Consider the following 21740-nt stretch of genomic DNA (forward strand, 5'->3'; position numbering starts at 1 on the left):
TTTCAGAGAGAGGGAGAGAGAGAGAGAGAGAGAGAGTCGGGATCGCTTTCCAAATTCCAAGGTTACACGGAATGATTCTTCCAAGGCATTATTTGCTACGAACAAGGAAAATATGTCCTCCAACGGCGTCGTTTTTTGGCAATACGGTGTCGTTTCGCTTGCTCATTTGGGTGGGGCGTAGCTTCGTGGGAATCGCCGGTTGTCTGGGGATAGTAGATCGGGACCTTTTGCTTCCTGTTTTTTGCTATTTTCACTCCAACTTTACTCTTGCAATGGAGTGGAATAAGCAAAAAGTGGAGGGCCATTAGCAAATCCACTTTTTCTTTTTTTTGTTCCTTTTAACTTTATTCGGCTCTTTATTTTTTCAGTTTCTCACTTTACTTGCTTCATTGCTTGAGACCGGTGAGAGAAAAGCACTGTTTTGGTTTTGGCGATGTGAATGTGAAAAGCAGAAAAAAGAAAATTAAGGAAAAAAAAAAAGGAAGAGAAATAGGCGGGTTTTTCTGACTAGTCTCTGTATGATTCTCTATTTCTCTGCCCCACACAAACAAGACCCTTAGGTGGTCCCTACAAATTGTTGTGTTGTGGCATTGTCCTATCACTCACTTTTACTTATTATTGCCATTTACATCTCTTTCACTGCCGAGTTTTGACTTTTGAGCAAAAATGAATCAGAGCTGATGAATATGATGGTGATGGTGATGGTGATGATGGTGAAGATAAGGGGTTTGCAAAAAAAAAAAAAAAAGGTTTTTTTTTCTTTTTTGGCCACTAAAAAAAAAAAAAAAAAAAAGGTTTTTAATTGAGGGATTTTGCTCTCAACAGAATTTTATGTTGCAAGCTGGAGTTTTTATGGCACAACCAAGATAGGGTCTCCAAAGAATGTGTATGGGTATGGATCAACTAATGAGAGGGTCCACCTATAAGACTGTTAACCAAATGGTTCAACAATCACTAGTGTTTTAATTAAGGGAAATCATGAGTTCTTTTTTACAAAATTTGGAGCTCAAAACGTGTTTTTGGTAAGATCGTGTCATGATGATTAAAATGTACGTTGAAATAGGAATATAAAATCTCAATCAAACTACATATTAATCTCATTTTAGTCGTTTTAGGTACAAAAAATGTTAATTTTTTAAGTATTTAGGACAAAAGAATTAGTTGCCTCATAGGTTTATGTAAAAAAATGATATCATGAAGAAGTCAAATCTTGTTTACATGCACACATAGTGACATAGATGCAAAATCTTACATGGGTACTTGATTTTATGAGAAAGAAAAAACAAATTACAGAAGTAATTTGATCTATGCTTGTGTATATAAAGACAAACAGGGAAGCTGGGAGCAACATTTATTGAAGAGAGAAAATATTTATGGCGCACTCTTTAGTCTTTTAGTCTCTTGCAGGGAAGCAAAAACAGGGTTGGGGTTGTTACGAGAAATGAACAAGCATGCAACTTTAATGGCAGCTGTGGCTCGATCAGTGGATGGCCTATACTTGTCAAAGGTGGTGTGATTGTTAGGCCACAATAGTTGGTTTACAACTGGCATGGCTTTGGAGCTAGGCTGTTGTTCATATTTTGTCCTTCAAGAATTTCACCTCGTAAAAAAACAATAATGCTAAACTCATTTAATTTGTATTTGAAGTATCTCCTATTTCTAATAGTCTCCCCCATCCTTTACTAATTGGGTTTCACAGACGAATACTCTGGTCATAAAATATCAAAGCAAATCATTCACGGCGTCAAACTTAACAGCCACATATATTTTTATTAACCCAATATAAATATTTTTACGTATTTGACTCAAATTACATCATGCTTAAAGGAGTGTGTTGAGAGTATCTCACATCTAGAATGTGAAAACTTTGCCTTACAATATACAGTGGCATGCACCTCTCCACAAATATGTTTACAAAATAATATGTAAGTACACATACTTCTTTTATTGGAAAATTTTTTGGGTATAACCGATACATCGTCATGTAATGTAACAAATTTAATGTGTAAGGGTATTATTGGATGATACATTTATGTTACTATGATATAATATTAATAACATTCACTCATATTATGACACATTAGATTTGTTACACCACGTAGCGGTGTATTAGTTACACAAAATAATTTCTTCTTCCATTGATGAATCCCTTGAATAAGCTTATACCTAGTTCAATTTTGGTCCACGTCTTTTTTAAGTTCAATTTTGGTCCATTTATTTTATACCTAGTTCAATTTTGGTCAACGATCTTTTTTAAGTTATGATTTTAAATCATTTTGGCTGTGTTTTCTTCAATTATAATTGAAGTATAAGTTATATATAATCATTTCTTAGTCATATGAACCAATTTAGAGTATTAGAATCAAAGAGAATTGAAGTTTGATGAGGTTTGAAAAATTTGAAAATTTTATAGGAAAATTGGTATTTTCGGGTACCCTACTTTAGGACCAATTATTATTATTTGAATGATCTTTATATGGTTGTAAAAAGGAGATGCATAACTTTAAAACAAATATATGTTTGCTAAATTTGGCTGAAATTTAATAGGGTAAAAGGCAAAACAAAATTGAGAAAACAAATTTGAACCTTTATTGAACAAGTAAAATAATTAGTTAACTAAAACAGAACTTAAAAAAAATCGTTGACCAAAATTGAACTAGGTATAAAATAAGTGCACCAAATCTGTAATTTTCTCATAAAATTATTTAAGAAATCCCTCTTGTAAGTACATATATTTGTATTTTACTTACTCAGAATAAATAAAGTTCATAAATAAGCTTAATAAAAAAAATATTCTACATTACTTAAATTAGTAAATTTAGTAAACAAATTTATGGAATGTAACAGTACTCCAAGAAAATGACACGCTTTTATATGCTACGGTTGCTACTTCAACCCAAGAGAGACAAATGCTTTGACACTCATTGGCTATACATACATGCTTGATTCATACGCAAATGAAGGTTTAAGTGTGGTTAGAGGAATCCCCTACTTGCTTAATTGGTCCTCCTTTTGCTTTGCTTGCTTGTATAATAAATTTTATTTTGATTACACTTGAATGCAAATCAATCTCTTCTTATATATCAAGAAAAAAGTTTCAGCTGGCATTCAATACTTGCTTCCTAGCTTTTCTCCTTTATAAGATGTTAGTGGGTCACGCACCTAACTTCTAACAAATGGCTTAGTACTTAATGATAGTACACTTGTTAGAACTCAGAATAAATGGGACAATTATACATGTCATGTGGAAGAAGTCTTATGCAGAGGGAAAGTATGTGTTAAACAAAACCTTCTTAAAAAAAATGTCTCTTACAACTTTAGAAGTTGGATAATAATAATAATAATAATAATGGGACTAGTGGTATGTTAATGTTACTTTGACTTCCTTTTTATCTTTTTCTTTTTTCCAACTAGTTGCTTGCTTGCTAAGGAGGCAAAGGATGCAATGGTTTCTGTTAGAGATCACAACACAGTTCTATAACCTATATTACAAGTATCGTTACATTTACTAAATTTATTAACCAAATAGTGTAAGAGTGTTTTATTTATTCAAGTATATATTATATGGACTTCATTTATTTATAATAGTCGACAGATAAAATACTAATACATCATTTAGTGAACAAATTTAATAGATGATATTATCTATATTTTATACAAAGGGTGAATTTTCAACCAAAGTCAATATTTTCCCATGCCCTTGGATACTTTGATATCAAGCATATTATATGGAATATGGTCCTCCAGTCATTAGCTTGTAATCTAAAACATAAATGGATCCAAGTCTCATTAGTTGACACAGTCAACACTTTGAATTGGGCTGGTCCTCATGACCCATGAGCTCCTTATGTTATATTACAATATTACTTACTCCCACTTTTTAAAATATATAGTTGGCTGTTAGATAAAGATATAAAAATTGTCGATGTTTTCAAAGGTAGGGCTATAAATAAGTTCGATTCGAGGAGCTCATATCATGTTCTAATCAAACCCATCATTTAATGAAAATGTTTAAGCTTGATGAAGCTCTAATGAATCAGATAAAGATATAAACTTGATGGTGTGAAGGGTCAGAAATATCTCACCTATATCCATTGGAGGCCCAAGCTCACCCTCAACTCTAATCTTAGGGGTGTATTCGGTTAGAATTTTAATGAACTTTTGTAGAGTTTTTAAAAGTTATTGACTTTAATTGAATTGATGAATTTTTAATGGCTTTCATAAATTCCACATAGACTTTGAAATAATTCTATTTAGAGTTTCTATGACTTTTCTCATAGATTTTGAAGAATGTTTATAGAATTCTAATAACTTTGATACAATTTTTTATTATTTATTTTAGGATTTCTCTAATATGTTTTTTTTATTTTTTTGTCCTCCGTGGGATGAGCTTCAAGACCAAGATGCATGTGTTATAAATTGTCCTAATATTGCAAACAATATAAAAAGTTGGGACTAAAATTGTAGGGACCAAAATTATTTTGTTTCATAATTTATTATAAGTGTTCTGAATTTTATGTTTATGTTGTTAGATTGTCAAATATTGTGTTTTAACAAGTTGTTAGAATTTGTCTAATTGAATTGACAGATTGAGAACATTATATGATGTGGTGGTAACATTATTTCTCAAATTATGAATATATAATCTTGTGATTTTGTTGAGTACTTAAAGACTGTGAAGTGGTTGGTTTGAATATCTTGCTGTTACATTGCATTTTGGCAATACTGTTGGTTCCAACCTAGGATGAATAGTCAATTAATATAAGAGAAAAAGAAAATTAATATAAAAGGATATAATAATTAGAAAAAAAAATAAATTAAGAGGTGGGTGAAGAAATAAGATTAGGGGGTTTAGCATCACTCTTTAAAAAAAAATATAAATACCACTTTTTTAATATTTGAAATCCTTTAAAATCTGCAGGGGGAACACTGAAGAATTATTGACTTTGATATAGCATAATTTACACTACAAAGTCTATAAAAGTCTTTTAAAGTCTATCATTTAATAAATTCAATGACTTTTTGAATACTATGTCACTTTTATAGACTCTTTAAAGTTTTAATTGAATACCATAGACTTTTCTAAAAGTCTTGATTGAATACCATAGACTTTTTAAAAGTCTTGATTGAATACCATCAAACTTTTATAAACTCTTTTCAAAGTTTTGATTGAATATCAGCAGACTTTTTAATTCTACCACAGTCATTTAAAATCTTAATTGAATACTCCCCCCTTAGCCCAGCTGAGGAGAAAACTAGGTCCAAATAAGTTGGGACTTCTTAGCCCAGCTGAAGAGAATAATGGGCCGAAATAAGTTTGGAACTCTTAGCCCAACTGAAGAGAAGAGTTTGGGCCAGATAGACAGTGTTCTGATTTGGGAGCTTCCACAGACTCTTGTTCATCAACATTCCAGAAGAAGAGTTTGGTAATGTCTTGGGCCTAAAACAAATCTATTGTCTCAAACTAGCAAGCAGCTACCAGTTATGTGGGCTTCTGAAAAGCAAATTTTGGAAGTCAACTCCATTGAATTTAAGGCAAGGCAGGTTTTAAAAGTGGACAAAGGAAGTATTCACTCTCGACTCTCATATATCGAAGGCTTCTAAATAATGTATATAAAGGGTCAATGGCCCCATTTTTATGATTCACCATAGGCCTAAAAAATTTTAGAGCTGACCCTGATTTAATTAGGGGTGGGTTCGGTACGGGAACCGTACCGAACCTTTAATACCGCATGCCGGCCGAAGGAGGTCGGAATTCTTGTATTTCGGCTCCGATGCCGTACCGCTAGAATGCGGTAACCGCACTTATCGGTGCGGTACGGTGTTTTGCGGCATCGGGCGGTATTGGTAATACCGAACACCTGAATTGCACAGCCTAATCCCATTCGATAGCAGCAGTTAGCAAACACTCATCAAATCTGCAATTTGAAGCCTAAAATGCTGTTCAACCAAAATAAACTATGGATTCAAAATGGCCAGATGGAAGGCAGCAATATGTTCTACAAATATGTCATCCATAATTGATAATTCCATACAAATATACAATATACAATAGTAACAATACCAATACCTAAACAAATATTCAAAATTCCAGTCAATGATATCATCCATAATTCCATATCAATACCTAAACAAATCCAAGTCTCACACACATACACTTAACCTGTGAATAATTAACAAATTAGAAGGAGGAAAATGGCATCAGAAATCATACAAATGAAACAGCCATTAGAAATCAACCTTAAGTTACAAACTTACAACCTTGCAAATTACAAATTACAAACTTAAGTTTAAAACTTAAATTATACAAATGAAACAAGTTCAACAACCATCAGAAATCAACCTCTGCAGCTGGAAAATGGCAGATGGAAGGCAGCAGACAGAAATAATCAACCTCTGCAGCTGGAAAATGGCAGATGGAAGGCAGCAAATGAAACAACCATCAGAATTCAGAAATCAACCTCTGCACCAAACCAAGTGTGAGTGTGTTTGCACAAGTGTCTTAGTTTGTGTAAATGTGTCAATATTTAAACCCACAGATAAACCCCAAATCGCATCCAACCCCTAACCCTAACTCTAGCACTATCCCAAATTTCCAATCATCAACCAATTCAAAACAAAGCGTATTGTATTAATGTTAAAAGAAATGACATCAAAAGCTGGTAAGCAACCCAATCCATCAAGGATCACACCACTGTTATGCTATCTCCTAAGTAGATTGTGGCAGCCCAACTCCAGCTCGGCAGCTACTCCATTTTTTTTTATTGAGACCTACCCCTTCACTCTTCTTCTTTAAATTTTCTTTTTGGTTCAGTTCTTACATTGTCTAGGAGCTGCAAGACCCAGGTAAGTTGAATCTATGGTTAATTTCTATTCATTTTTCATTTTCACTTTTCGCTTTTCTCTTTAATTTCTAGGGTTTAAATATATTTCTCATTTCTGTTCAGTTTAGTCTTCACAAATGTCAGCCACTACACCAGCCATCCCTTCCCCTGTCTCTGTTGCTCTCTTTTCTCTCCAAATGACACGCAAGCCATAGCAACAGAACCTCTCCCCCTTGCTCTCCTTTTTCTTTACTCTCTCACATCCCCACTGCAAGGTAATCTCTCTTAATTTCTGAATTTAGAACTACTATTGTTAAATTTTTATTTTGGTCACTGAGTTATATAATTTTCCCTTTCAGTTCCCTCTGTCTCTCAAATCCCGAATCCAATTAATACCATAATTGAGTTGCTGAAGGTGAGTTCCTAATTTAGGTAATACAAGTATTTAGAAATACTATAGGACCTATAGGTTGATGATGAAGCTGTATGATAATTAAGGAACACTGAAATAACTTATTCCTCATTATTATGGACATCAATTCCAACCAAGATATATGAAACTGCACTGCATAAAAATTAAGGAAAACATAAACACCAGAACTCATTCAAAAGTCAGTAATATGGATGGACATTTAATCTAACCAAAATACATGAAACTGAACAAAGATGGCAATTCTAAGGTCTTATTCAAGCATGCATATATCCAAGAATTTAACTATTGCAACATTCAAAAAGGGGATAAGTATGCTTACCCATGAGAAATGGCCACCATGAAATATGTTGTCTGTGCCAGCCAAAAAAACTACTTAAAAAATGCATAAAATGGATGGAAAACCACTGTTATGCTATCTCCCAACAGAAATTAAATAAAACATTACGCCAGCAAGTACCTCAGATTTAATCATGTAGTAGTAGAAGAAGGAGGCATGGCACTTGCACTGGGTCCACTTGCACTTGCACTTGCACTTGCACTTGCACTTGCACTTGCACTTGCACTTCCTTGAATCAAAGTGGAGGCTGCATGTAAAATAAATTACAAACTTAGACACATAACAGAACAATCAATATAATTTAAATTGCATTGAAATTTGAAACACCAAAATCTTACTTGCTTCTATTTCTTCAAGATCCCTATAAAATTCAACCTCTTCGTCCATTGGTTCCTTGTAGAAGCTAAATTCTTCGGCTCTAAGCCAATCATTAGTACACACTAATGCCTCTACCATTTTTGGAGTCAATGACGCTCTAAAAGGATCAACAATCCTCCCTCCTAGGCTAAAAGCATTCTCACTAGCAACGGTAGAACTTGGAATTGCAAAGATATCCTTGGCAATCTTTGCAAGGATTGGATATCTTGTTGCATTCACTTTCCACCAATTCAAGATGTTGAAATCAGCCGCTGTTGCACTCTCAAAAGGATCCAACAAGTATTTATCCACTTCATTGGATACTTCCACAAGCCGTTGCTCAACCCTTTGTTGTATAAGGACTCTCCACATTTCGGCTCCTAGATCTTCTTCTACATCATCATCAGCCATCTCAATCCTTACCCGACCCCCTACATATCGGGCAGCTTCACTCTCATTGGTTCCACTCCCTTTATACTCATCATACAAAGCAAGCAAGCATTGTTTAACCTCACCCACAACTTCTTCAACCCTAGATGGATCGGCTCCAATATTGGAGAAGGATATTTTAATCATTTCAAATTTAAGTCTAGGGTCTAGTGCTTCAGCTACAAATACAAGCTTGTTTATTATCTCAAAACTCCCCCAATACTTGTCAAATTTGGCCATCATTGAAGAAGCCACCCTTTGCAATGTAGGATCTCTTACATCACTCACTTTTTTCAGTATCTCACTTTGTAACCCAACCATTTGTTGCCAAATTATGGGTGAAGTACAAGTCTTGGTGGCACTAAGTTTCAATGTTGTTTGATAAAATCTTTTAAGAAAATGCACATAGGCTTTTGCCTTGTCCCAATCCTCATCTCCCGGGGGCCCCACTCTCTTAACTAGGTTTCTTGATGCATCCTTTTCATACTCATTAAAATAACTCACAAAAGGAGCCGATTCATCCCCCATCCTTTTGAACACCATCCTATACTTGAATGCACTGTCAAGCATCTTATAAGTGGCATTCCACCTTGTAGAAACATCCATAGGCACATTTGCCATCTTGTCCATGCACTCTAAGATGGCAAATTGCCTAAACTTGTCTAACCTAGCTGGGGATGAGTGAATGTACTTCACACAATTCCTTATCCCCTCAATTGAGCTATAAAGCTCCTTCAACCCATCCTTCACAATTAAATTCAAGATGTGACAAGCACACCTCATATGCAAGTACTTGCCATCAAGCATTAAAGTATTTAATGCCTTGAACCTTTTGGCCATGTACTCAACAGCCCCATCATTTGTCTTAGCATTATCCACTGTAATGCTAAACACCTTTTTTATCCCCCAACTGTTCAAACACCCCTCTAGACACCTCCCTATATCTTCCCCCTTGTGACTTGTGATCTTAGTGAAATTAATGATCCTTTTATGCAAATTCCAGTCACTGTCCAAGAAATGGGCAGTGACTACCATATAATTGATGTTTTGGATCGAGGTCCAAGTATCGGTTGTGATACTTACCCTTTGGTCACCTATCACACTTAATATCTTAGCCCTTTCCACTAAGAACAAATCCCACACTAGGGCAGCCACCTTCTTCCTATCGGGAATCTTGAACCTAGGTTGAAGATCTTTGATGAAGGCTCTCCACCCTTTTCCCTCAACTGTCCTAAAGGGCTGCTCATCAATAATGATGTATTGCACAAGCATTTGTTCATGTCTTTGTTGGTTAAAGGACCAAGGAACCAAATGAGCACCAATTGTCTCATTTGTCAATAAAGGTTGAGTAGGATCCCCCTTATCATAAAAAGGACTAAGCTTGCATCTATCTAGGTGACTTCTCAACCCAGTGGTCCCATTCTTCCTAGAATCAGCAGGTACCTCCTTTTGGCAATAGTTGCAAACCCCCATGGTATGCTTTACCCCCTTATCATCTGTTTTTTGGATTTTCTTGCAGTGTTCCCACACAATAGAACTACCCTTTTTCCTCTTTCCTCCCACTTCAGCGACTGTTTGGGGTTGAGATTGTGTTTGTGGTGAAGGTTGTGTTTGGGGTGAAGGTTGTGTTTGGGGTGAAGGTTGTGTTTGTGTTTGGGATTGTGGTACAGACCCTAATGAGGCACCTAGTGTATTTGATTGGCTAGAGGAATCCATCCTAAAACAGAGACACAAATCTTAGGTGGAAAAATGCAACCTTGCAAAATGCAAATCATACAACCTTGTAATCTAATACACTAATACATGTCAATTAGTCAATATGTCATACTAAATTACTAATACTAACATTTCAGCAAGCACAAAGCACAATTAACAATCACATATTCACATTACACAATCCCAATTAACAAGCAGCACAATTAACAAGCAGCACAAACCCTTAACCCCAAAATCAAAATCACATATTCACATTACACAATCCCATTACTTCAATTTATTCAAAATCAAACCCAATTTATGTCAACTAAGCCAAACTAAGTTACTAAGCCATGAAATATTGAAATCCATATACCTGATCGTTGCCACCAGCCAGCTTCACTCTCAATCTCTTAACAGTAAGCAACTAAGCACTAAGCACTAAGCACTAAGCAACACGAAGCTTCAACCTTGCAAGGAAACCATGAAGATCAATTATATTTCAAGCCATTTATATATGCAGATTACAAACCCTAACCCAAAACCCTTAATTAATCCCTAATTTTAAAACCCTAATTGAGAAATTATCCTAATTCGAAACCCTAAATTGAAACCCTAATGAATTCCTAACAAACAAAATATAAATTGAAACTTTGAAACCCTAAATTTAAACCCCAATAAATTGAAACCCAAAAAACCCCAATTCGAAACCCTAATTGAGCAATTACCTTCTGATTGGCGTGGCGTGGGTGATTGGGCCGTGAGACAGAGAGAGAGAGGCGACGAGTAACGACGGTGGTTAGACAGAGAGAGAGGCGACAATGGTTACTGAACTTACTGGTTAGACAGAGAGAGAGGTGGTGATTAGTGAGAGTCGTCAGACAAAGAGAGAAAGGGAGAGAGGGAGGCGACGGTGGCTGAACTGGTGGTGGGTCGTGTTTGGGGTCTAAGATGGTGGTGGTGGTGGTCGGAGATGCTGTAGTGGTGGTCACTGGAGATGGCGAGATGCTGTAGTGGTTGGGAATTTGGGAAGGAGACTTCGAGAGTGAGAGAGAGACAGAGACTTCGAGAGTGAAACACTGAAACCAACAAAAAAAATCTGTATCGGTATAAAATTAATCAAATAAATGTATAAAACTGATTTTTTTTTTTTTTTTTTAAATTGGTATTCGGTATCGGTATACCGCCGGTATTGTATTCCGTAAGCCGATGCCGTTACCAAAATAGACGGTTCGGAACTAATACCGAAATGGCGGTATCGGTTACCACTTATATCGGTAATTTTCGGTGCACTATGCGGTCGGCTCTCGGTAAATTTCGGTAATTCGGCATAAAATCCCAGCCCTAGATTTAATGGTCCAAATCTTGTATTTTTTTGCGTTATCGCATTGTGGGTTTTCATATTAAAATTATATATGTGTACAGAATATATATTTATGGAAAAGAAAAAAAAAATTAGAAAAGTTCTGCAGGTCCACTAAGCTCTTGCCTTGTAGACTAGTGAGTGCCAATTCCATAATGGAAATTCACCTAACAAGAGCAAATTTTTTTCCAAGGAGCATCAATTCAGATCAACAAGTTGTGATGTGAGCTCAATGATGGTGATAAAATAAACATTTTGTTATATTTCCATGTACCAAAATCAATAAAATCTCACTATTTAATCGAATTTCGTTGACTTCTCATATGTTTTAGCTAGGCTATGCCAATCAAATTGTCAGCTAATTCCAAATAATGATGAAGACAGCCCACATCCTCTCAACGCCACCACTTAAGACTTACGAGGGCATAAGAGAAAGACAAGGACCAAACAATTTGATGTTAATTTGTTTGTGCTCCACTAGACAATTTGATTATGTTCTTTTGGTGATAAGGGTGACAATCCCAAACAAAAAGAAATGTACACAATTTGGTTACTCTCTTTTTTTTTGGTGCTTATTGCTAAGGAAGAAAATTATTATGCAAATACTCATCCCAAAAAGGTTACAACTTATAATGATATATATGATTAATTTGAATTGGTTGAGAAATAAGAGTGAATAACACCCAAAAAGATCATACATGAGAAATATACATTAATTCCTTCACCTGTGTTGATCTTTTTTCTTCCAGAGACCAATCTTATTGTAAAAGCCAGAGAACCCATTTTTCATTTTCTTGGTCTTCTTGTCTTTCCTCTTCCACATCTTCCTGATATTCCCCACAAACTGATCACTCAAGCTGCCCACCATGGAAGAATTAGACCCTTTGACCACCATGCCCTCCAAGCTTATACTAGTACTACTAGAGGAGGCCATGTGATGATCTGATGAAGCAGAGAAATGAGAGAAGATGTTGGTGATGAACCGCCTTGATGATCCTCCAAGAGATGGCAATGCCATCAGATGCCGTTCGATCAGATGACTCACTGAGACCAACTCATACGAGTCATACAAGGGGCTACCACAATCCCATATAGCCAATACTTCCTTATGATCATCATCTTCATCTTCTTCAGCTTTCAGTGTTTGTTGCATATCTGGGTTTGAAATTTTTCTTGATACCAAGAATATTGTTTCAAGACTAAAAAGAAATCACAAGTGACAAGCATGCCATATTCTTTGTGTCTATTCCAACTATACATTGATTCGTGTATTAATATATAAGTAAGCAAGTTTAAATTAATAAGGTAGGTTGGCATTTCATTGGGCACACCATGTTTTGGTCATAATTGGGTGGATGCACCCTGCAGCTTGATTAGAACAAGTATGCGTCTTTGGAATTACTATAGTGACCCTTATAGGAAGGATTTTTTTTTTTTTTTTTTTTTTGTCAATGTTATGGGAAGAATTATTGAGGATAATTTGTCTTTTGGAAGAAACATGACAGATCCGATTCATTATTTAAATTTGGCTTTTCGACAAGACTAGTGTGGGACTGTGGGAGTATCTAATTTGGGAGTAAAAACTTTAATGTATGCATGAACTTTGTATGTATATGGACATATGGTCCAAGGATCCTCAAATTTTCTCATCTCCAAATTAGCCATGCATTAAATTACAATGCTTAAGCAAAATCTGCAGTTTGGTATGTAATAATATGCATGCGCGTCCTAATTAATACCAAACAAAAAGAAAGAAATAAAAGAATAATTAATGTTCTTCTACTTCGTGGGTTAGACTACTGTGACACAGTCATTTTACATTAGCGTGACAAATAAATCTATATTATATATCACACAATCCTATTTTTTGAGTTATTTGCATAAAATTTAGTTGATAATGATTCTTGGGTTTTCTTTTTTGTTGAAGTAATAGGCCATTGCAACTTTGCAAGCATGCAAAAAGGAAATTACTAGAATTTAAAATAGATTTCAGCAACTATTAAACTAACTTACAATATCGTTTGCTTCTAGTACACTTAATTTTAAAAGCTTTTGAACACTCATTTTCTTGAGTTTTATCACTTCTATATGAAGTAAACCATCTCAACTACGTACAACCAAAGTGACCTCAAGTGTTGGTGGAAATCCAACCACTTTGGGCACTAAATGAGATTTGAAAATAAATACTAGTTGTTCATAATTGAAATTCAATTAAGTGTGTGACCACGCAAGGAATACTTATTTGTTGTAATTAAGAAAAATTAAAAAATTAATGTCTTAGGAATAGGTCTCATTTAGTGTGAAAATAAGAAAATCACAACAAAGTCATCTAGATGACATACATAAACACTCCATACAAAAAATATTTTCTAGGACATAATTTTATGTCAACTCGTATGATTTCGTAAGAATCTAATATCAGATCGATTGTTTTGGGCCTCTTGAATAAAAGAAAGTAATTACATCTAATATTATTTATTATGTAGAATTATATATGAAAGAATCTTATTATTTTATGAAGAAATATGCATTGTCATACACCAACTTAAATTAGCTGTAATATTTGTCTGTTGCGAAGAGAGTGAGCCACGTTCATGTGGTCCTGCCTCACCATACCCATTAAACAATATTGGAGTGGCACTTCCTCAAGTGTGTGTTGTTGCAATTGGTCACCTAATACCGACATTACATGTGGATGGGTTTCCATTTGTCAAAATCCCTGCTCATGAGAGAGAGTCGAGAGACAAGTATTTTTCATGGCAACAATACTTAGTTTTGACTTTGACCTTTGCTGACGTGGCCAGTATTTACCTACGTAAATTGATAAAAATGGAGAAACTAGAGATTTTCATCGATAAATACATTTTATGAAAAATTTTCTCTTCATCCGTTAAAAGACAAATATTGACGGACGAGGAGCAAATTTAATGATTAGAGAGTGTCATAAAGTATTAAGCACTCGACAACAATTGCAGAGTCAACGAGATATGAAAAGTCAACCAACTTAAGTAGACATTCTTGCTTGTAAAGAGATTTGACCCTAGAATCTAACTTCAATCCATTCATTTCATGCTACTTGAGCTAAGACATAAAACATATATACTTGAGAGTTTGACAAAAAGAAACCTGTGCTTTAACAAAGCTAAAACAGAACGGATTGATATGGGAAACCATCAATGTGCAATTTGAGACTTGTAATGACTTAATTGAAAGCAGTACTAAAGCAGCTCCTAACCGCATTGCCACACAAGATTTGCAAAACCATGTTGTTGTTAGGTCCTACACATCTTGGGGTTTTGAACTGGCTAACAGCAGCTCCTTGTGCTAGGTAATGGTTTAGAATCTTCTGGAAGGTTCCCTTCCGAAGAATTCGGAGCTCAAGTGCACCTATGCCAGTGACCTTGCGTGAGCTAATGTACCCTGCATCAGCAAAAGACTTATCCAAACAGTTGCAGCACTCACTAAGAACCTCTTGGCTTGCTTCACCATTCAATTCCCAAAAGATCACATAGTGACCAGGATCTGTGGACAAGTCTACATAACTTGTGAAGTCAACAATTTCCAATTTCTCTGCAGCCAACAGCTTGGCAGCTTCTTCAACAGATTGTTGTAAATCTTTCTCGGTGTTCTTGTCGATGTTGATGGTGAGCAGAAGATTGCTTCGGCAGACAAATTTGAGCTCCGGGGTTGAGTTATGGAAGCCCATGACTTTCACCACATCTCCTAGTCTATAACGGTACAAACCTGTAAGTTAAATTTGAGCAAGAACATGAGAAAGCAGATTATACTCAAATAATAGAGCAACACATACACTACTGCACGGCAGGAAAAACATGGAAGCAATTATTAACCAAATATGACAACTTTTGCGGATTCAAGATTCTATGGCCAATAACTAAAATACAAATCCACCTCCTCAGCATATTTAAATCATGTTAATCTGATTAAGACGTCTAATAGACTAATAGTTTAGTTTATTGACCAACAAATCCTTCTGATGCATTGTGTATAGACTATAGATGCAGCCATTTTGTTTAAAACAATTATATGGGCAACAAATCCTCTTATATAACTAGAAAGAATGACAATTACATATGCATGCATCATATATACCCTAAGCATAGTAATGGAAAAACTTGACCAGAGCAGTCAGTCAGACCTAGATGAGAGTAGATGACTTTGAGAACAAAAACATGGATATTATAAAATACATACAAGTTGACATAGAATATTAGAAGGCTATGGAATTAATTATATAAGGTGCCACTCATGCTGAACAAGAATACAAATCTGTCTCCTTTCACAAAATTGTCTCTGCATCTACATAGAATTAGCCCCACATACTCCTTGACGTTCAAAACAAAGAATCACACAGCAGTATTCAAATGGCATTTCAAGCATTCTGATGTGAGATGCATGGGGGGCATCAAAGATGCCAACTACATCTACAGGAGATTATATGCTAATCTAGAGGTATCTTACTAACACAACAATGAATTATATAATGCCTTTTCACTGTTTTTTTTTTCAGGATTATTCTGTCATTCAAAACAATAATGGATGCATGTGTCTAAGCCAGCTGGTGAAAATTCAGAATCTCATTTGGGAGATGAAACAATGCAGAGAAACAAAAACAATAATTGTAAAGAATAATACATCATGGGGAGGAGGGAAAAAGCACAAGGATAGGAACAACAGTTACCCTTGACTCCTGGGTCACATGGTCAGCATTTAAGGCAAATTGGGATTCTAGAGTCCCATTAAATGGGACTGGCAAGAAAAGGCAAGGGATGAGTTAAATTAATGGCTCAAATTCATGGACAGATAAGTGATTTTTAAGCCACTCTGCAGATTGTGCACTCCTAGAAAGCAATTCTTATAACTAATTATAATTTAACTAAAAGACAGTACCTGCAAAGTTTGTAAGAACGACCTCATACTCTTCACCAATCTTGACTTCAGTCAGACCCACTGGCTTGGAGTTATCTTGCTCCCGGTCACCAATGTTCTTCCTCAGAGGGATGAATTCAAAATATCCAATGTTGGGGAGCACAACATAAGTGGTCAGCTCAGTGGGTGATTTTGGGTTAATGTTTGCTGCAATCCACCCTTCAGAAGAGCCATAATCAGCACTCAACAAAGGCAACTCCCCTGCATAGTGCCTCAACTTCTTCTGATAAGGCTCCATTGAACCGGTCATAACACCATAAATGTACTTGGCATTAGGAAAAATTGCTGGTATTAAGCCATACCAGTTACTCAATCCTGAACATTTTCTACAAATCAGATCAGCCAATTCAGGGTTTGGCTTGAGCAATTTTGACATGGCTGCTTTGATTGATGGGACTGTGATTCGACTGCTGAGGACACCATCCCGAATGTCAACACAGAGTTCTTCCCACAATTGTTCAAAGGTTCTGAAGGCATGGACTATGCTATGAGCAAATGGTGAAGATACCAACTGAACTTCATCCTTGAATATTAGTCCACATAAGAGATGGCAATATAGGGATTGATGGAAATCAGGACCAAATATTACTTCATCAGGGCTGCAGCATTGGGACTGAATTTCCTTCATTGTATTTTTGAACTGTGCGGAACGGTAAACATTGGTGGTGGCGGTTCCAGCTGCCAAACCCCCTTTCGTTTTGAACTGCTTGCTGCCGTAGATGAACTGCAAGGCCTTTCCATTCCCAATGGGAAACGCTCTGAACAATGGTCATTCATTTAGATCATCAGAAAAAAGTAAAGCAGGAAACTTGAAAGATGGGCAAGTGATAAACTAAAAGATTAAAACAGAAAAGCTTGTTGACCAAACAAATGTGTCAATACCTGTTTCTAAAGGCAAAAGAAGTTTGATATATCTGCATGGTATTTTCCATCAATTCATCATTGAAAGGTACGAACTTTGACCTTCCCTGAGTAGTACCAGAACTGCATGTTGTACAAACATCTCAGAAACCAAAAACTTCCCCAACATAAATTTAAAAACCAGTTCAAGTTATAAAGTACCTTAATGAGATGGTTGTAATTGGTTTTCCAGTGAGAATGGGAGAGGAATCACCATCTGAGATTCTTTGAATATAAGGCTCCAGTTCCGGGTGAGTAACAAGGGGAACAACAGCCTTGAAACTCTCTGGGTCAGTTCTTCCATTTAGTCCTAAATTCTGCAAGTACTCTGCAGATCCATTTTCCTCCAAAATCTTCTTGAGGGTCTTTCTCTGAACCGCCTCAGCGTCTCTTGTCATTGCTTCAAATTCCTCTATGACTTTCTCCATACTGAACTCTTCCATCTTCTCCAACATCCTCACAAATTCTAACCTTCAGAAGAACTAAAAATCAGCACTAAATACAACTGTAAGAGATTCTTAAACTCAACGATAACAACAACAAATGTTATCTTGAACCTTGAAAGTATGTGAACTTGAGGATGAGATGGGTTAATAAGGACTTAACAAATCAAACTATGACCATATAATTTAAACAATCAATTCCTTTAAGATTCAAACACACCCCATTCTCACTCAGCAAAAGAGAAAAGGGGAAAATAACCATGGCAGGCTGGCAGAGAGTGACAACTAGCTATGAGCCAGTCAAAACAAAAAACAAATCATTCAGATGCTGGGGCACTTTGTAACAAATAGCTGATACATCCAAACAACTAAGAGCCTCCAATTGGTTGCAGATTACCACAACCAACAGGCAGAGAGGCAGACTGGCAGTTGGATATGTAATAACTTTCTACAAAACCCAAAAAGATTTAGAAGGCAAAAAATAAAAGATCCAAACAATTCAGTGCTCCTTCCTTTTCCTCAGCTTTCTCAGCCACCAAACAGAGTTCAAATGAAGAACCCAGAAAGAGTTGCAATCATTCAGTAAGAATAAAACAGGAAAAAATAGGAAAGACTACTTCACTGAAGAAAAATAACTAAAACTCTGTAGTAGGGGAGGTAAGGTCAAATTTCAAAAAGCAGGTTGAAAATACAGTAGACCAAAAACGAGTACTAATCTCTTATCACAAGAATCGTCCAACTTGAGAACCACAACGTGAAGCTTCTAAGCTTTCTTCATCTTTCACTGACTGCAGTCAACTCAGTCAACTCTCAAGAACTTTCCAGGAAACCTATATGATTCTCGGAAAGAAGCCATTAAAACATTGAAAATTCAATAAGATAAACAAAGAAATCGGCCAAACTAACGAGGATTGTAATTCAAGCAGTTCTAGCTTCAAACACCAAACCAGAGCTTGTACCCAATTGGAATTCGAAATTCAAACCATGAAAAGTGATCACAAACCAAAAGCAAAAACATATAAAAATCGAAACCATGTGGAAAACGAGCTCGAAAATGTTGTACTTGTCCACATGGATATAAAAGATTGCAATGAATTCCCCAAATAGAAAACAGAAAGACCTTTTGAGAAAAAGAAAATTACTTTTAAAATGGAAAAAACAAAGAAAACAAATCAAACACCCAGAGAGAGACAGAGGCAGAGTCGTGAAGCTTGTAAGAGAAAACTTCAAATTGCCCAAGAGCAGGAAAAAGAAAGAAAGTGGAAGGAAATTGAACAAAACCCAGTTGAATTCTAAGGCTGAGAGTGATCTAAGCAGAAAATACAATACCTGCAATCGAAGTCTGGGAACTCTGAGAGGAAGAGCAAAACAGAGTCACTCTGTTTTGAGTTTTGAGGTTGATGAAGGAAACAAAGGATTGCCCGAGTGATAAACGATGACGAAAGAGACACAGAGAGCAAAGCCCAGGTGGAAAAACGTTACCAAGTCACCGAATTGTATGCAAATTTTTTCTGACAAAGCACACAGAAAAGAGAAAGGATACGGTAGAGAGAGAGACAGAGAGAGAGAGGGGTGGCTTTGAGGGCTTTGGGCAATTTGGAGTGCGAGTGAGTGAGCGAAGATTCTCAAAGGGGTGGGAATAATATATATAGTGGTCTACTGGTCTTACACTTACACAAAGTTGGCTTTTTTTGGGATGTACAAATATGAATGACGGTTTTGCGTGTGATATGGGGTGTAATTAGAGAAAAATTAGAAAATAATTAGTCACCTAATCATGCTGAGATGGCAGCTCACATCAGCCTTTTGACGTCTCTGTATGGAATGATCATTTACGCTCAATGTTTATAGAATATTTAGCCATTGAATCATATATCCATATCTATTTTTTCGGGAATATTCAATAAAATTGAAATAATATGGAGGAGATTAGCATGACACATGTGCAAAAAGGATAATCTTAGAAATACTAAATCAAATTAATCAATGCAATACTATGAATGCAAAGTAACTAACTACGATGAATCATTTCAAATCCATGGATTTCTTTCTATTTCTTCTAATATATAGTTTTAATTATCTATATTTGGACGATCTAAATATACAAGAACTTGCTTTTTTTTTTTTTTTTTTGGTCTCTATGAACGTGAATTATTTAGCTATTGAATCAGATATTCATATTCAATTATTTGAATATTATTCGATAAAATTGAAATGATATGAAGAAGATTAGCATGACACATGTGTAAAAAGCATAACTTTAGAAATACATATCAATGCAATACTTTGAATGCAAAATATCTAGTTAGAATGAATTTCTAAATCCATGAATTTCTTTCTATTTCTTCTAATATAAAGTTTTTAATGAGGCAATATCCATATTTAGATCTACAAGATTTACTTGAGAGAAAAAAAAATAGAAAATTACAAATAAGTCAATAAAACATTTCAAAATTACAAAAAAGTCAATACTAAATTTCCTATCTCATTTTAGTCAATCTTATAATTTCATAAATTACGTTTTAATCAATAACCCTGCAGGCCCCAGCCCATTACTGGTTTTCTTTGAGTTCGTTTTACCATTTTGCCTCAATTCATTGTTTTTATTTTAAGGGGTTAGTTTTGACCTTTTTGTAATTTTTAAAAATTGGTTGTAATTTATAGTATTTGTTATGTTCTCTATTGTATAATGCATAATTTCATTTAATTCATTTTAGTCAATGATGACTATTTTGAGATTTAAGAAATATTTATTGATCAATTGTAGTTTTAAAATATTTTATTAATTTTTTGTAAATAGCCAAAAAACAAAATCTACGGCATACAGAAAATTATACAATGAAAATTTTGATTTGCTTACGAAAAATGCTAAGAGTCTTAAAATATACAAGTATTTGCTTTTGTTTTTCTAATTTATTTAGTTTACACATTTATACAAGTGTTCGTTTTGAACAAGTCATTAGCTAGGCAGATTTTTGTACTGTATTTTTGTGATTGATACGTCTCTTTCTTTCTTTCTTTTCTTTTTTTTCTTTATTTCATTTACTATTAGTTATATATTAACTTATTATTTAGCAAAGAAGCTTGTACAATATCATAAGCATAGATAACAAAATGGAAATTTGACCGTATAACGGTATAATATAGTCCACATATGCCTACACTCTTACATGATATACACATGTTTAAAACATCATCAAATTTGTGTGAAACCGAACAAATATATATATAGAAACTTCAATGGCACATAGGTACAACTTGTTTGATTATACATCTATGCTCATTTTCTTTCTCATATTATGAAAATTTTCTTTTCCAGCAGTTTGCCACTTTATGTTGGGAAACTGTTAATTTTGTATATTAAGTACATATTTTAAATATATGATTAAAATTGATTGTCTGGCAATATAATATGATTATATATATATATATATATTTGAGTATTATAATTCAAAGTTATCTTTGCATTAACACGTTTAATTTACATAAGAAAATATTGTAATTTTAACATGATTTAATCTGGAATTAGTTGTAAGATTTGGTATGGGGAGAGAACTTTGAAGCATTTGTCACGTAGATGAAAAAAAGAAGATTTATTTACTATGTTGAGTAATTCTATATATAGGAAGGAGATCATATATTTTTTTGATTCTTGCCTATGTTTTATTTTTGCGAGTAATATTGGATTTCACCTCTTGTTCATATATAGCTGTACCATTTGCACCTCTCCTTTTTGTGCTAAACAGATACCTTTGTGGGTATAGATGTAGCTGTACCATGTGTCAATTTCTGTAAAAAATAAAAATAAAGATATCAGATGAGTATGTGGATAAATTTGGATTCAAATACCAAAATGGTAAGAGGCAAGAGTCAATTTGTGGATGCCATGTCATGTGGTATGCAGTTGAGCATGCCATGAAATATCATTGGACCTTTATTTGGTGGCTTCCCATTAAATTTCAATTTGATTGCCCTCTAATATTAAAATTATATCTAAATTAAATTATGT

At 35.0% G+C, this 21740-nt stretch overlaps 1 protein-coding gene across 2 annotated transcripts; it reads right to left on the reverse strand.

Moving 5' to 3' along the window:
- Positions 1–14268: 14268 nt before the first annotated feature.
- JAR1 (Auxin-responsive GH3 family protein) lies at positions 14269–19330 on the reverse strand. 2 transcript variants are annotated; one of them, XM_086236862.1, is made up of 5 exons: positions 19061–19330; positions 17451–17754; positions 17271–17372; positions 16350–17146; positions 14269–15182 (listed from the first exon to the last, which is right to left on the reverse strand). In XM_086236862.1, exons 2-5 carry the CDS (start codon positions 17741–17743, stop codon positions 14641–14643), a joined length of 1734 nt encoding a protein of 577 aa, XP_086092988.1. In that variant the 5' UTR covers positions 17744–17754; positions 19061–19330; the 3' UTR covers positions 14269–14640. The 2 variants fall into 2 exon arrangements, with proteins under 2 accessions (XP_086092988.1, XP_086092987.1); XM_086236861.1 differs by having other exon boundaries at positions 17451–17759.
- Between the last annotated feature and the right edge of the window lie 2410 nt (positions 19331–21740).

This window comes from Dryas octopetala, chromosome 3 (genome assembly GCF_963921425.1).
Source record: "Dryas octopetala chromosome 3, drDryOcto1.1, whole genome shotgun sequence".
NCBI lineage: Eukaryota > Viridiplantae > Streptophyta > Magnoliopsida > Rosales > Rosaceae > Dryas > Dryas octopetala.